The sequence below is a fragment of the Leptidea sinapis genome, chromosome 39 (assembly GCF_905404315.1).
Source record: "Leptidea sinapis chromosome 39, ilLepSina1.1, whole genome shotgun sequence".
NCBI lineage: Eukaryota > Metazoa > Arthropoda > Insecta > Lepidoptera > Pieridae > Leptidea > Leptidea sinapis.
In genome coordinates, this window is record NC_066303.1 from 8127108 (window position 1) to 8141964 (window position 14857).

At 39.2% G+C, this 14857-nt stretch overlaps 2 protein-coding genes across 3 annotated transcripts in view; one reads left to right on the forward strand and one right to left on the reverse strand.

Annotated features, from left to right (window-relative positions):
• LOC126976060 (ankyrin repeat and KH domain-containing protein mask-like) overlaps positions 1-13956 on the reverse strand; it is a 50567-nt gene extending 36611 nt beyond the window's left edge. Inside the window, exons 1-14 of the mRNA XM_050824202.1 lie at positions 13807-13956; positions 12929-13150; positions 11482-11739; positions 10626-10779; positions 10342-10552; positions 8667-8880; positions 8229-8454; positions 7592-8104; positions 5570-5814; positions 2471-2558; positions 1798-1842; positions 1381-1448; positions 694-924; positions 232-432 (exon numbers count right to left, since the gene is read on the reverse strand). Coding sequence (XP_050680159.1) covers positions 232-432; positions 694-924; positions 1381-1448; positions 1798-1842; positions 2471-2558; positions 5570-5814; positions 7592-8104; positions 8229-8454; positions 8667-8880; positions 10342-10552; positions 10626-10779; positions 11482-11739; positions 12929-13150; positions 13807-13839 — 2709 coding nt within the window. The 5' untranslated portion in view covers positions 13840-13956. The remainder of the gene's footprint in view (positions 1-231; positions 433-693; positions 925-1380; positions 1449-1797; positions 1843-2470; positions 2559-5569; positions 5815-7591; positions 8105-8228; positions 8455-8666; positions 8881-10341; positions 10553-10625; positions 10780-11481; positions 11740-12928; positions 13151-13806) is intronic.
• Positions 1-14857, forward strand: part of LOC126976072 (alpha-2-macroglobulin receptor-associated protein) — a 127511-nt gene that overhangs the window by 51595 nt on the left and 61059 nt on the right. Inside the window, exon 8 of one of the 2 annotated variants that reach the window (XR_007731827.1) lies at positions 9312-9327. The exons of the other annotated variant lie outside the window; for it this stretch is intronic. The gene's annotated coding sequence lies outside the window, so the exon portion shown is untranslated. Of the gene's footprint in view, positions 1-9311; positions 9328-14857 lie in introns of those variants that run through there. 2 annotated transcript variants of the gene reach the window in all.

Here is a 14857-nt window from a genome sequence, read left to right on the forward strand (position 1 = left end):
AATATTCATAGCTCAAAAGCTATAAATATATCGTAATTCCTAATAAACCATTTTAGTATATATTTTTACATTTCAACTCGAAAAATTTTGTTTCATCTCTCTAACTCAATATCCGAAAGAATCAATCGAAGCCACGGACAAGTGGAATATTTAATTTAAAAGCAATTTAAAACTCTGTAACGTGAACTTTTTCTTCTCTTCCTATAAGTCTATATAGTATTATTTAGTCACCTGCAGAACGAGACTCCTGAGTTCAGTGGGCGGCAGCGCGACGAGGGACGGCACCTCGCGCTGCAGGTAGGCTAGGACCGCGCTCAACTCTCGCGCCTCCACCGAGCCCGCGTCACCGGCGCCCGCCGTCGCATCCGGACACGCCCCCTCCGGCTGCGTCTCACACGGCGCCCCCTCTACGGACTGGCTGACGGCATCGGTCTGTAGTAAAAGATATCAATACATCAAGCCTTGCACACACAAAGAACAACGACAAACGAAACCCTTCTCTTTCATTCGTCTTCAGGGAACCCTGCACACCACACGCTCTATCTCTTTCTTTCGTAACATGTTAACTAGGCATTACGCTTGCAGCACCAATACAAAAGGCCGCATAAACTGTACTTCTTATCACGAAAAAACTGTGTCCATATCTTTTAATTAACAGGCCTTCAAAAACAAATGTAATATAATTAAACAAACCTGCGGCGGGTAGACTTCCGGCATCCTCTGCAAAACCTGCACAGACTGCTGCAATTTAAGAATTTGCTGTTGAAACTTTTGCTGTAGCTGCAGCTGCAGTTTTTGCTCTTGTTGGACTTGTTGTTGTCGTTGTTGGAAAAGTTGCTGTTTCTGCAGCTGGTGCTGGTGGTATTGATGCTTCATCAGTTGATCCGTGTATTGCCGCAGTTGCTGCAGCTCATGCAATTGTAGCTGAAGTTTTTATATCAATCATTAATAATTACGTTTCTAATAGGCCATTCGCTACGATATATCTATCGATACATAATCCAACCATCAATATACCTACTGTGGCATGATATTGGCAACATTAAAATTTAGAAAATTAACAAAATATCTAAAAGTTTACATCTCCAAATTACCGTAGCGTCACCCACTTCATCTATTTGTTGTCCAAAGCGCAGTAATGCGTCCAGAAAAAGGAATTTGCAACCGACTATGGCACATTTACATGTCGCCTTACCGCAAGGACGATCTCGTATGGTACTCCAGTAAATAGGTATATTATAACGTACACTTCAGTAATGATCTACTTACTAATTCATATATGAAAATGCCAAATCTTGAGGTGAACATTCTCACATATTATTAATCCTATTTAATGTTATGAAGCTAGCTAACAATATTTTAATGGCAGTGAATGAGTACCTGGTCCAAGTTGGTGGGTAGCTGTTCAATGGGGATATAATTTTCCGGCGGTGGGATGGGATCTATGCCTGCAAACACACAAATTACAATTTCAATCATTAATGAAAATGAGTCACGAGTACGTATATGAGACTCAGTCGTGACTTCAAATTAACAGTTATTTTTTCTTACCTAAAAACTTAATATAATGTCTGCTTTTTTTTTCAAAAAGATGGGTAAAAGTACCCAGGAAGAAAACACTTAAGATGATTTCTACGCACTGGTCAGAGACAAAAATTAAATGTAAATCCATTGTATTTGTATTTTAATACTAACAACAATTAGACAAAAGATTTCATTCCAGAAGTTAATTTATACTGTTAATACTCCCCAGACTATTGTATTTTTTCTCTGGGTTGATGATAGAAGCTAACTCACCAAAGCTGCGAAACTTCTGATCCAGCGAGTGCATAGCAGACGCAGCTGTTGAAAAAATGTAATGCTCATTACTGTTGTTATTTTCCTACAAATGAAACAACTTGTTCAATGGGAGCTGTCCATATAAGCTAATGATTCTGTCAATCAAATATAAATTTTTGATTCCCAAACTATTTTAAAATACTTAAAATACTAAATAAGTCGACAGCCATAGCTGAAATAATTTCAATCTTTCTTTTATCTACGTTCTTGGCTTGCTGAGTTTTTTATCTTGTACGAACAATATAAAAGTACAACAATGAAACATCCTACTAAAATATTAGTCAGTATAATTTGTTTAATTAATCGATAGGGGGTACATTAGTCATCATTTATTCCTAGTAATGGGTATATATTAGATGTTACAAATCAAAATAAAAGTTCTCCATTACTTGCCCGCAAGTTGTGGCGTACAAACAATTTGAATTTAATAGTAACAAGTTGTCAAAGAACATAGACCTCGTTTATCCTCTAAATTTGATTTTGTTTTTAACGACCCCCGGGCAAACCGATTTCGACCCCTTGGGGCCGAAACCAACTGTATTTCCTCATAATTGATTTCATCAGTTCAATTAATGCAGAACAAATGGCGGAGTTTCACAAAGACAACATAGACATTACAGAGTCAACTTACCGGTAGCAACACTCAATTCGAAAATGTTCGGTTCAGTCTCTGGCAGTGATTCGTTGCGTGGTTGTTGTGTCGGGACGGTCTCTCCTCTCTGCATTCATCAATATAATAAGCACGTTTTATCTTATTTCTGATAAAGACTAATTTAACTTCTTTTTATTTTCACAATTTTAAACAACACAATATTCAAATCATGGACCTTTACAAATATTAGTATGAGTTGATAGGTTTGTATGTAGCAGTACCTCGAAACTATACATCGGAAAAAAATTAACATGACTTTTCAGTGGGATTCAGAGCAGATTTAGTAGATATTTTTATATATTTTTTTTTATGAAAATACGGGACGAGACGAGCAGGACAGGACGTTCAGATGATGGTAATTGATACGCCCTGCCCATTACAATGCAGTGCCGCTCAGGATTCTTGAAAAGCCCAAAAATTTTGAGCGGCACTACAATTGCGCTCGTCACCTTGAGACATAAGATGTTAAGTCTCGTTTGTCCAGTAATTTCACTAGCTACGGCGCCCTTCAGACCGAAACACAGTAATGTTTACACATTACTGCTTCACGGCAGAAATAGGCGCCGTTGTGTTACCCATAATATAGCCGGCATCCTGTGAAAAGGAGCCTCCCACTGGTCGATGTATTAAAAACAAACATAGTAATAGACTTGACAAGTCCAATATTCGATTGTTACAATTGACTGTCTATCGAGTATATTTTCAGGTACTACAACAAAATTACTGGAATATATATTATTAAATACAGTACAGAAGGACATTTAAGTAGTTTAAGGATATAAAACTTTTTAAAATATATTAATAACAAATAATCAAAATTCCTGAAATCAAAGAATTACCTTTAATAATTTAAAAGCTTGACAAATTTTAATGGAACCACAAAATCTTAGTCTTATTAACAGTAATTATTGAATGCAATATTTTATATTTCTAAGTTCCTCTCCTCCACTCTACACTACTCTCATTGACAGTACAATATGCCTTTTTGTAAATTTTATTGAAACACTCCTATTTCGAAAGTAGAAAACACTAACCTCTACATAATAACTTGAGTTATTCTAAATTTTACAACCATGCATTATTTGAATTGGTAATTATATAATAAGACCTAGGTTTTTTTAAACATAATGGATTTCTTGCTGAATAATGAGTTTAAACAACAAACGACATGCATAATATGCATTATAATATTGTTTAATGTTTACTACCTGATAAAGAAACGAATTTAATATGGTGGCGCATACAGTTAGCGATCGAAAGTTATTACTATATTTTGAGCATTACTTGCGCATCACTGTAGACAAAAATTGCTATTAGGTATATAAGATTACCAAATTTAGAATACTCATCCAGATGCGACGATCTAAGCGACCGCGAGATGGTGAAAAACAGTGGCATTATCAAATTCGTTTCTTTATTGAATCTTGTTCTACTCCGTCCAATCAAACTATGTAAACTAATCAACTTCTACAGCAAAGCAAACCAAACAATATGGTAACTATATCATGAGTGACTCACATAGAATTTCTTATTAAATTTTTTACATTTCTTGGGCACATCCTTCCATGTAAAGCCGGGCGGTAGGAATACGTTAGCCATGCTGTTGTGGCTTAGCTATAGCAAGGAAAGCAAGCAATGTCTGATCAAATGAAATCGATTATATGTTTAAGCTAAGGTAGGTTAATGCTAGTTAATGCTAGTTAATGTTTGTTAGCTCGAGATATTAGCCATGTGTGATAGTTGCGAGATTGTGTAAATTACGAAAATAATTTGTGTTAATAAACTTTCATATATTAAATTAATATTCAAAGATTAATGAAATATTGCATATACAATTATTATTCTAGAAGAAATATTTAATAGTAAATTGTTACATACAGCATAAACAAAAAATATGTTTAACAAATTCAAATTGCCAATAAAATAAATTAAAGATGTTTTCCAAACAGTACTTGACTTTTAATAAAATCGTAACAAAGTAAAAACTGTACAATTTAATTTATTTTGAAGAATACTTGATGTGTTCTACGAATAATATCAATTACGAAGCCTAAATCTAGAGCATTCTATGAATTACATAGAATTTTTGTCTGTTTGTTTGTATAGTTACAGACAATATATAAATAAGTACTGAACTGATTTAATTCAAATTTTACATGAATATTAATAAAGCATAAAAAATAAATTAAGCCAGCATTTTTGGTGCTTATAGCTTCCACGCGGACGATCGCGGGCAGGAGCTATTCAATAATCAAACATGGAACACAAGTCTGACACTTAGGGATTACGCGCACTTATTCAGCTCCATTCGCGTTTCGCTGAACGATTTTGGTCATACTTATACAGCTCTGTTCTATCAGCCGCGTACGGAACTTTAAATCACGTCTGCACTCTTTAATCTTTGCGTGCATAATGATTACGTCAAGGAACAATACACGTCGCAACTTGTCGACAAGGAGTCGCAAACCATCCCTGTAAAGAGCTGTTCCGCCGCATTCGACGGCGAACATCGTTGTACGCGGCGGAACAGCGCCGAACGCTCTCTATAGTATTCGCATAATAAAAACACATTTATCCTCATTTTATGCTGGTTTGCCGCGAAAGCAGAATGGACGCGGAAAGCTGAATCGACGCGTACACGTCTCCATACTAAATTGTTGTTTTCTATGGACAAAAAGCTGAAAAGAGCTGAATAAGTGCGCGTAGTCCCTTAATCTTACTTGCGACGCTAGCTTGTTCTTAAAAGCAAAAACTCCATTGCAATATATTATCAGACAAATAATTTTTAGATAAATAGACATGCAGTATATAGAATATTTAGCTCCATGAGATATTTTTAAAGATTGTTGTTAGTTTTTTGTTACAATGCAGCGTTGGTTGAGAGAGCATCGCGCGGTTGAGTCAAAGCATATTTAACAAAACGCAGTTGCACTCATCAGTGCAATCGTTATAATATTCTTTTGAACAGACCATGTTAGCGACTTTTTGTATTAAAACACAACTAATGCACATTTTCATCAGCAATGAAGCACATTTACTAGAGTGTATCAAGGATCACAAAGAGTCGAGTGAGGATACCTGGTCGTCGATGATGTCGGGCGGCGGCGGCAGGTGGTGGTCGTTGTGTGGCACGGGCCGCTGCTTGCGGGCGCACTTGTGTTTGCCCGCGAGCGTGGCGGCCGCAGGTGCGGTGGAGCCGGCCGCAGGTGCGGTGGAGCCCGCCGCACTGGCGGTGGCGAGTGGCGCCGCACCGCTCACTGGGTTCACCGCCGTCCCGCACACAACATTCACATTGTTGCCCGCCCCGCTTGGCTTCTTCCGTCCTGTCATTTGTTCAATGCTAGTCAAAATACATTTTCTCAAACATGCATGGAAATATTGTCATTATTTAACTAGCGAAGTATCGAATTATCGGAAAAAGAAAAACAAATCCATTGCAAGGCGTTTTTTGAATTTCAAACATTACAATGCTTCTGCAATGTTGTATGAAACGGTGTGCTGGGGTTATTAAATACTCTTTAATCGGATCTCTTTTGTCATTCTTGGCATACCATAGTCTCTTTGCGTTTGCCTGTCGGCACGTCAGATGATAAAAAACATTGGCGGCAAAACTGAAAATTCGTCATTTGTTATTTATGTACCTGCTTAATAAATATAAATTTAATAATAATTAAAATGAGTTCCAGCGTATCAGAGAGTGAAATGGAGATTGACTGTACTCCACCAGATCAGAAGCCAAATTGGCAATGGTAAACCTGCTGCCAGCGAAGTCAAAAGAAAAATACATGAAAGTATATGAAAATTTTATAAGTTGGAAAAACGAGAAAAAGTGAACATTTTCTTCTTAAACGACAATCGACCGGATTCAAAAGCAAGAAATAGAAAATTTTTATTTGCGAAAACATAGAACATTTTTTAATTAAAGCCCCAGATGATATATATTTAGCGATAAAGGTAAATTTAATTTAATGTACACTAAAAAAGTGTGTTTTATTTCCCTGCATTATTTTGAAAAAAGCGCTATATATGCGTCAGCGGGAAATGGCAATTACCTGTCTCGTATTTAATGAAATCCTCGCCTACGGCTCGGCCTTCAAACTCATGCTCAACCTGCAATTGCCTATTTCCCGGCCTATGCTATAATGTACTATTAGACCCTGTCCTTTGGAAATGTAACTGTAACATAATAACATCTGTGTGAAGTCAGCAGGTAGTCGTTACTATGCAGACTTGATTGGTGACTTTATGAAGCGTCAACCTCTACCTATCATCTCAAGCACATGGTTTATACCATGTATAATATTTTACTAACAGAGAAGTCAATAGTTACCCAATAATTATAATTAAAAATGAATCCCCTCACAACTGTATTGGCTGATTTATTTAGGTAATATTACACTTAAAGTAAAATGCTTTCTTAATATATTTATTTCTTAACAGTGTGTGGGCAATGATAACTCTTTTGAAGTCTCTTTATTATTTAGTTATTTTGTCTTTTTACTTACACAACTAAGTCAAAACGTGAATTTGAGTATTTTATAAACATAATGTAAAGTGTACATTGTAGTACATTGATTTGAAAGTGAGGAAATGAAGTTCTTGCAACTCCTTTTCATTAAATGCTCAATATTTCCGAAGCGATTTATTTACCTTAGTGAAAAAATGAATTTTAGCTTTATTTGATAAATACCGCGAAACCGTAACTAACGTTACGTTTCGTGTTACACACACACACATCATAGTAGAACAAGGGTAAAAGGCAGATGCCGCGCATAAAATACAAAACTGACGGCACGTCCAAAAAATACTGAATACGTCAATGACGTTCTATACATGGCAAAAGTGTGCTTAAAGACAATGTAAGCACACTATTCTCCTTACTCATGTGTCAACTATACATCACCAAGTCTAAGTGTGCGATAAAAAAGTGCCACTGCTACTCCACTGATGTCACTGTCCAAATCGGGTTCTAAATAAAAAAAATAACTGAAAAAGTGTTTACCGAATCGTTATGATTCGGGTGGTGTGCCCACATATAGAACTTAAGTTAAAAAGATTGTACTGATCATTAGCCTCGAAAAAATAGATAAATACACATACCATCGAGGTAAACTTTGGCGAAGTTGGGCGGCAGTTCAGCGGGCGCCGGGGGCGGTGGCTGCACCTGCTGGTGCGGGTAAGGTTGGGGGGGAGGCAGCGGCTGGTGGAGAGGCTGGGAGGGGGGCGGGGGGTGCTGGTGGGGCTGGATCTGAGGGTGTGACGGGATTTGTGGGTGTGGGTGAGGCGGGGTCGGGGGCAGTTGATGGGGCGCTGGAGGGTGCTGATGTGGTTGTGTTTGGGTATGTTGATTGGGCTGAGGGTGTCCATGTGGCTGGCCCGGATGGTGTTGGAGTTGCTGAGCTTGAGGATGTTGGTGCGGTTGAGCTTGATGTTGATGCGGTTGAGCTTGATGTTGATGCGCCTGTGTCAATGGGTGCGGCTGGGAAGGATGCGCGTGGGTGAGCGGCGGCAACAACCGGTGGGCGAAGTCGGGCTGGGCGGCTGTGTGACTGAGGCCAAGAGCCGCCGCCTGCGCCGGACTCAACCCGTTTACATCTTCACTACCAACACCACCTGTTATTTATTTCCCGAATTAGAATTTCTTAGCTTAGGAACCACAGCTTACACAAAATGTAAACTGGTTTGAGAGTTTAAAAAATGCATATGAAATACTTATAAGTCGTGTGTCCTGTTTTACCTCTTGGCAACATGAGCGAGTGCGGGTAGTCTAGCAGCAGCTGCACGACAGGCGTGTGCCCTCCCTTGGCCGCCTCGATGAGCGTGCTGGAGTTGTCCTTCAGCTTGCGGAAGGGGTCAGCGTCGCACGCCAGCAGGAACTTGGCCACGTCGGCGTGGCCGCCCGCACACGCCAGCGACAGCGGCGTGTGATCCCCGCTCGCCGTCATGCGGTCAACATCGGCACCCTGTTAAAAAACCACACCAGTTTTGCATGACTGCATACATACTACCTGAACAAGATTGTCTACACGCTTCAATGGAGATCAAACTAGACTAGACAGATTTAGATTTGATGACTGATATTTACTGAGGGTTTCATGAGAACATCCAATTAGATTTGAAGCGAAAACAATTTATTATCATTAATGTAACAATAATGACTCGTGTCCGCTGTCACCTTGCCCACGAGGAACTGCACGGTGCACAGATGGCCCGCGCGGCACGCCTTCATGAGCGGCGTGCGGCCCCCCTCGCTCTCGTGCTCCAGCGCCGCGCCGGCCCGCAGCAGCACGTCGGCCACGTCGGTGTGTCCGTTCTCGCAGGCGTACGTGAGCGCCGTGTCGCCCGTCTGCGTCTGTGCGTGCACGTCGGCGCCCGCGCTCAGAAGGTATCTGATAATAGTTATGTTATGTACATACATCATCCAATCGTTGAATTTATTTGACGACCTCGCAACTAAGCGGATGGCTTCTAGGACGAATATCCAGTTCCTTTCCGAGTCATGGATATATTAAGTAAAGTATGTTTATCTACACCTATGCTTTAAATCCTCTATTAAAGATTCTTAAACAGTTAGCTTATTGCCAACATCAAAACAGCCAATATTCTATAACCATTACATCATCCAAAAGAGTGTTGTAATGTTGTACTGAATTTCATAACAAACTCGTATTTTTTTTTTTCATTCCCTTCATGCTCAAAGAGTTTTAACAGACAGCCATTCTTATTGCTCGATGCGTGGCATCTGTATGAATTTCAAAAAAAAACTTTTTTGTTTACGCGTGTACCACACCACCGAAACGTCACACGCCGTAAAAAAAAGTAGGTTATTCGAATCCTCGCCATTTGTCTTTGATATTGTGTTTGTTTTCTTTACAAAAAAATGAGCGATTAATTTCCAAAAGAACATAATATTCAAGTGAATTTTAATTATTGCACTATACAAAATGTAAATTACTACTAAAATAAATTATTATTTCATTAAAACTTAGTTTATTTGTATATAATGAGTAATGGATGATATTAGGTTACTACTAGTACTGGCTGTTTTAATGTTAATAGTAAGCTAACTGTTTCAGAATCTTTTAGAGGATTCATATTTTGGGTGTAGATAAAGTCTTGTATGCAACTATTGATAATTAGGTATTAAAACACTCATGTGATACTATTATCACACTCGGCTTCGCCTCGCGAGATAAATCCACATTCGTGTTTTAATACCCCTTATTACACAACAGTTGCATAAATAACTATTAAGTATTTGTTATGTGTAATTTTGCGCTGAGTAATGTTTGTCCTTTATTTTTACTAATTATCAAATTGATAAAAAATATATCAAGATATATAATATGCTCTATGAGGATTAGGGGTACAGGATGGTAAGTAATCCCAGTTTTGTTAAGTATTTACGGGATATTTTCTACAACTTGAATTTATTGTACGGCTGTTATTATTTTGTGTGAGCTGCTTTCACGCCCTATTAAGCAAGAACGAATTAGTCAATTTCCGATACCAACCTTAAAAAGTGTTTACATGTTTCCTTGTAATGTCGCCTTGTTACTTCACCATTAGAGCATAATAAAATGACATAAAATAAGCACTGGTTCTTCATCACTGGGATTAATCGGAAAATGAGAAGGACTTGTAGGTAGCAGCAGTCAAGTGAGAATCCACAATGGCAATAGGCATACAATCACGAAAGCATCAACTTTTGAGAGGAACATCCAATACGTCCCACTGTATCTATCCATAATGCTTATGTTACTGGAAAGACTATTCTCCATTACCATTTAAAAGTTATATATTTCCGTTTATTGGTACAATAAAATCTTTTTATCAAAAATAGCACTCACCGCACTAGTTCTAGGTGGCCTTCCTGGGAAGCCTCCATGAGTGGTGTGGAGGCTCCGAGCTCTGAGTCCGCACCAGCTTTGATCAAGAAGTCGGCTACCTCAAGGAAGCCGCCGCAGCAAGCTAGCGTAAGGGCAGTCTCTTGGGTTTCATCGGTCTGTGCGTTGATGGACGCACCTTGTCCGAGTAGTAACGCTACCATCTCCTCATGACCTGAATCAAACGCAACATCAATATGTACCTATTCATTATTCAATGACACACTTTTTTAAATTCCATGCGTTACCTTCTCTCGCCGCCTCCATGAGTGGTGTGTAGCCCTCGTCGTTGACCTCTTCAATATTGGCGCCTCGTTCCAGCAGCAACATGGCCAGCTCCACGTGGCCGCCACACGCCGCCAGCGTCAATGGCGACTCAAAACTGTCCGTGGGCATGTTCACCTGGGATTTTTCAATAAGTCAGTTTTATCTATCAAAATGAAATTATGAAAGTATGTTATTTATAGAGCTTTTACCATAACAAACACGAATTCAATACTAATTTGTTATAAAAACATGAGAATTATTTATATTTTCAAATTTAAAGTCATAGTTTTTTAATTATTACGTCATGTGACCGAAATCGCCTACCACCATTTTGTGACGTCACTATAGCAGAAAAAATTGGTTTTTAGCAACACACCATTGATACGGACTGTGAAAGGTCATTTTTATTTTCAGGAATTGCATTCCACATTTTACGTTTCTTTTTTTATGTTACGAAGGCGTCACGATCATGACGGCTCCCTTTTTGGCACAATATTCATCATTTAAATTTAAAACAATTTTACTTAGCATAGAAGAGAATTATTTGGAGGAAATAAAAATAACAGTTGTCTATCGAATCTTTACGATCATTGTTGAATAATTAAAAAAAATCGAATAGGCTACATGGCCTTCTGTCAGTGTTTTAGAACAATACTTGGTAATTGTATTTTGGTTTATATATTGTTATAATGCAAGTATGATTTGTTAATCATACTACAACTTAACCAATAGTCCATTAGTTCAGCTCTATGTTATGTACCATGTAATGTCTTAGTGTTGCTCAGAATAATAAGCAGGGAGAAGAAGAGTTGGGTGGTACAGCAAATCAAAATATACCTGAGCACCAGAGTCGAGTAGCAGTCTGGCCACCTCGACATGTCCGTCCATGCTGGCCTCCATGAGCGCAGTGTGCATCTCATCCGTTTTGTGTTCGCGGTCTGCGCCGGCCGCAAGGAGGAAGCGTACCATGTCCAGGTGACCCTTATAGCACGCTAACGTCAGCGCAGACTCCTTGAACTCGTTGGAGTGAGTGTTGATGCCCGCGCCATGCTCTAGGAGGATTTTTGCAACACCAACGTGTCCTGCTGACGCGGCCTGCAAATATATGAGATAATAATCAATTCCTTGGTGTTAGGTAGACTTCACTTCATTATACGGCCCTACAGCATCTATCACAGGTTGTGCCCCAAACAGCTGCTTCTCCTGATTGCTGACAAAGAACTTCAAAACAGCACCACACGCTATATAATCATATAGATATTATGTACATTTATCTGCAGGCCATTCTATGGGGAATTTTCTTGTAAATATTTTTTGCTAAAATAATAGGTATCTAAAGGTATCCATGCATGCTCGTTTGAAAAAAAAAGTTGAGCGTCATAGGGCGCCAGGTGGATGTTGACCACCTGATAACGGGTTCACGCGGAGTGATTTTAGTTGAGCAAGTTGAAAACAATTAAGAATGAAGATGTTTAGACGGTTCGATTAAGATCGGTTTCATGTTGGAAGCAAAGACGATAGACATTGAAAAACTCATGTAGTGTGTTCATATTTCACAAGTATTGATATTTATTCGAGAAAAATATCGAAAAAATAACTTTGGAGTTTGGTTCGAGATTCGGTTTAATGTTGGTAGCATAGATAGCGAACATAAAAAAAAATCCAGTAGGTCTTAATTAATATTTGGAATATTCCACAAGAATTGATGTTATTAAAAGAAAAATCTCAAAATATCGGTTAATGGGTACGTAATTGGATTTTCCGAAATTCAATCACGTACATTAAATAACTTAGAGGTAAAAATAGCACCCGAATCTCATATTATGATCAATTTGAATTACTACCATCCTTTTGATTTGGTTTTGTTGATTTTGTTAATTTTAAACACCATTTATAATTCAAAAAAACATATGAAATAAATGGTTATATTATATGTATTTATAGTAAAATAAAATAAAGGCGTGATTAAAATTAGTACTAATAAAAAAAGAATAGAGTTAATAAAAATCTATATAATATTATATTTCTCGTTAGAAGTTATTTGGCTTAGAATGTATGATGACGTCATCATATAAGAAAAAATATTAAATATTTACAATTTTTTTTATTCATTCAAATATAAGGTATAATTAGACGTCATTACAGAAAAACGTTCCAAACCACAATCATGTAGAAATTGAGTTAAGAACACAAAACTGGTCACGTGATTCATATTAACGGATATATATAGCCCTACTGTCACTCTTGTCATGACATCATGACCCACGTCACGGCCGCCAGTTACCTCCATGAGCGGCGTGTGGCCGTTCTCGTTGTGCTCCTCGACGTGCGCGCCGCTGGCGAGCAGCGCGCGCACGCAGTGCTCGTGGCCGCCCGCGCACGCGTACATGAGCGGCGTGTTGCCCGAGCCCGACACGGCGTTCACGTCGGCGCCGTGCGCCACCAGCAGGCGCACGATGTCCACGTGGCCCGCGCTGGCCGCCTCCATCAGCGGCGTGCAGTCGCCCTGCGTGCCGCCACAGAACAGATACATTACTACGTCACCAACTTATCTGCGAACGGATGGGTGTCGCCATCGTCGTTTCAGTGTTGCTAACTAATTCAAATATGCACAAAAGTCGGGAAAGGCGACATATTTTTATAATAATAAATAAAACACACCGAACACTCAAAAGTAGTAGACACTGACAGTCGGATGACACTTCAATAACGTGGCGACCGTAATTCCTATTTTTGCCACTTCACAGATAAGTTGGTATTACTATACTTTCTACTGTCAGTGATTAGCTGTCAATAATCTGAAGCTTTCCCAATATACCCAATAAGTCATTCTTATTGCCAGTTCTATCCCTGGTAAGCTATACGCCGTCCCATTAACAGACAGCGTGTACGGATAAGATGAGTTACCGTCGATAAGTTTATTTGGACAGGAAAGTCAACGATACTTACAATTTTTTATTTCAAGTAGACCACAACCGGCTTGACCCAAAGCTTGTAACTTCGACCGGTAGTGCATCATCCCCATCCATTTAATTCTTACTGCCAATTATCATCACTTTCGGATACGTGGTCCGCCACTAAAGCTGCCGCACTGTTACGGTTATATACGCGTAATATTGCTATCAAATGATCCCCCACTTCTGATTCCGCAGCAGACAGTACCTTGATGCCGCGGTCCTCGACGCTGGCGTGCATGGCCAGCAGCACCTGCGCCAGCTCGTAGTAGCCGGCCGAGCAGGCCAGCGACAGCAGCGACTCGCCCTCCTCGGTGGTCTCGTGCACGGAGCGGCCCTCCGTCAGCAGCTTGCGCACCGTGCCCACGTCGCCGTCCGAGCACGCCTCCGCCAGCGACGGCGCTCCGTCCGCGCCCACCGACGTCGCCACGGTCTGTGTGGTGCCCGTTGCGGTTGAGCCGCATTGCGTACTGCAATAACAATGGATTTTATATAACAACTAGCTCACCCGACAGATCTTGTTCTTTACATATAAAATCTAATTAATTTCGTAAGTTCCAGTATCTTAGCTGACCTCTACTATTGCTGAAAAGAATATTTCTACCAAATTTCAAGTCTCTGGGCGTTAAGGTTCCGGGGATCTGGGGCGTGCATTGGTTTTCTTGAAAGTAGGCACTGTAGATATCTATCTATCGATCTCACAGACAGTACTGTGTTTTGAGGTCTAAATATTGAAGTTATTTGTGTTTCGCATATAGTTTCCGGACCATTTTTCCAAACTTATACTATAGTTTAAAAAGTGAATATCAAATACAATACTTTATTAAATTAATAGAAATTTAGTTAAAGAATGACGGAACCAAATTAAACTAAAAAAAACTAACATTACTGCTATATTTATTTAGGTTCTTAACGAGGTAGGCATTGCCTATATGGTATGCACGCCCCTACCAGAGATAGTGATTATTCAATACATAGGTGTAAATCTCTTATACATATATTTTATTAATGATACTACAACTGATGTCCTAATAATAGTAGACATACCAAATAAAATGCAATCAGATAAGATCAAAGCTTCAAAAATCACTAATGACATGCGAATCTCGATCGGAACGAAACGAGAATCGGTGACTCAATCGTTATCGAACCGAGAGACGCGCCATATCAAGTCAAGTCTCGGATTATCATCACTTTGCATTTTATCCTATGAAGATATAATTAATTATCCGAGGTTCTAGTCAAAATATATCTAATAG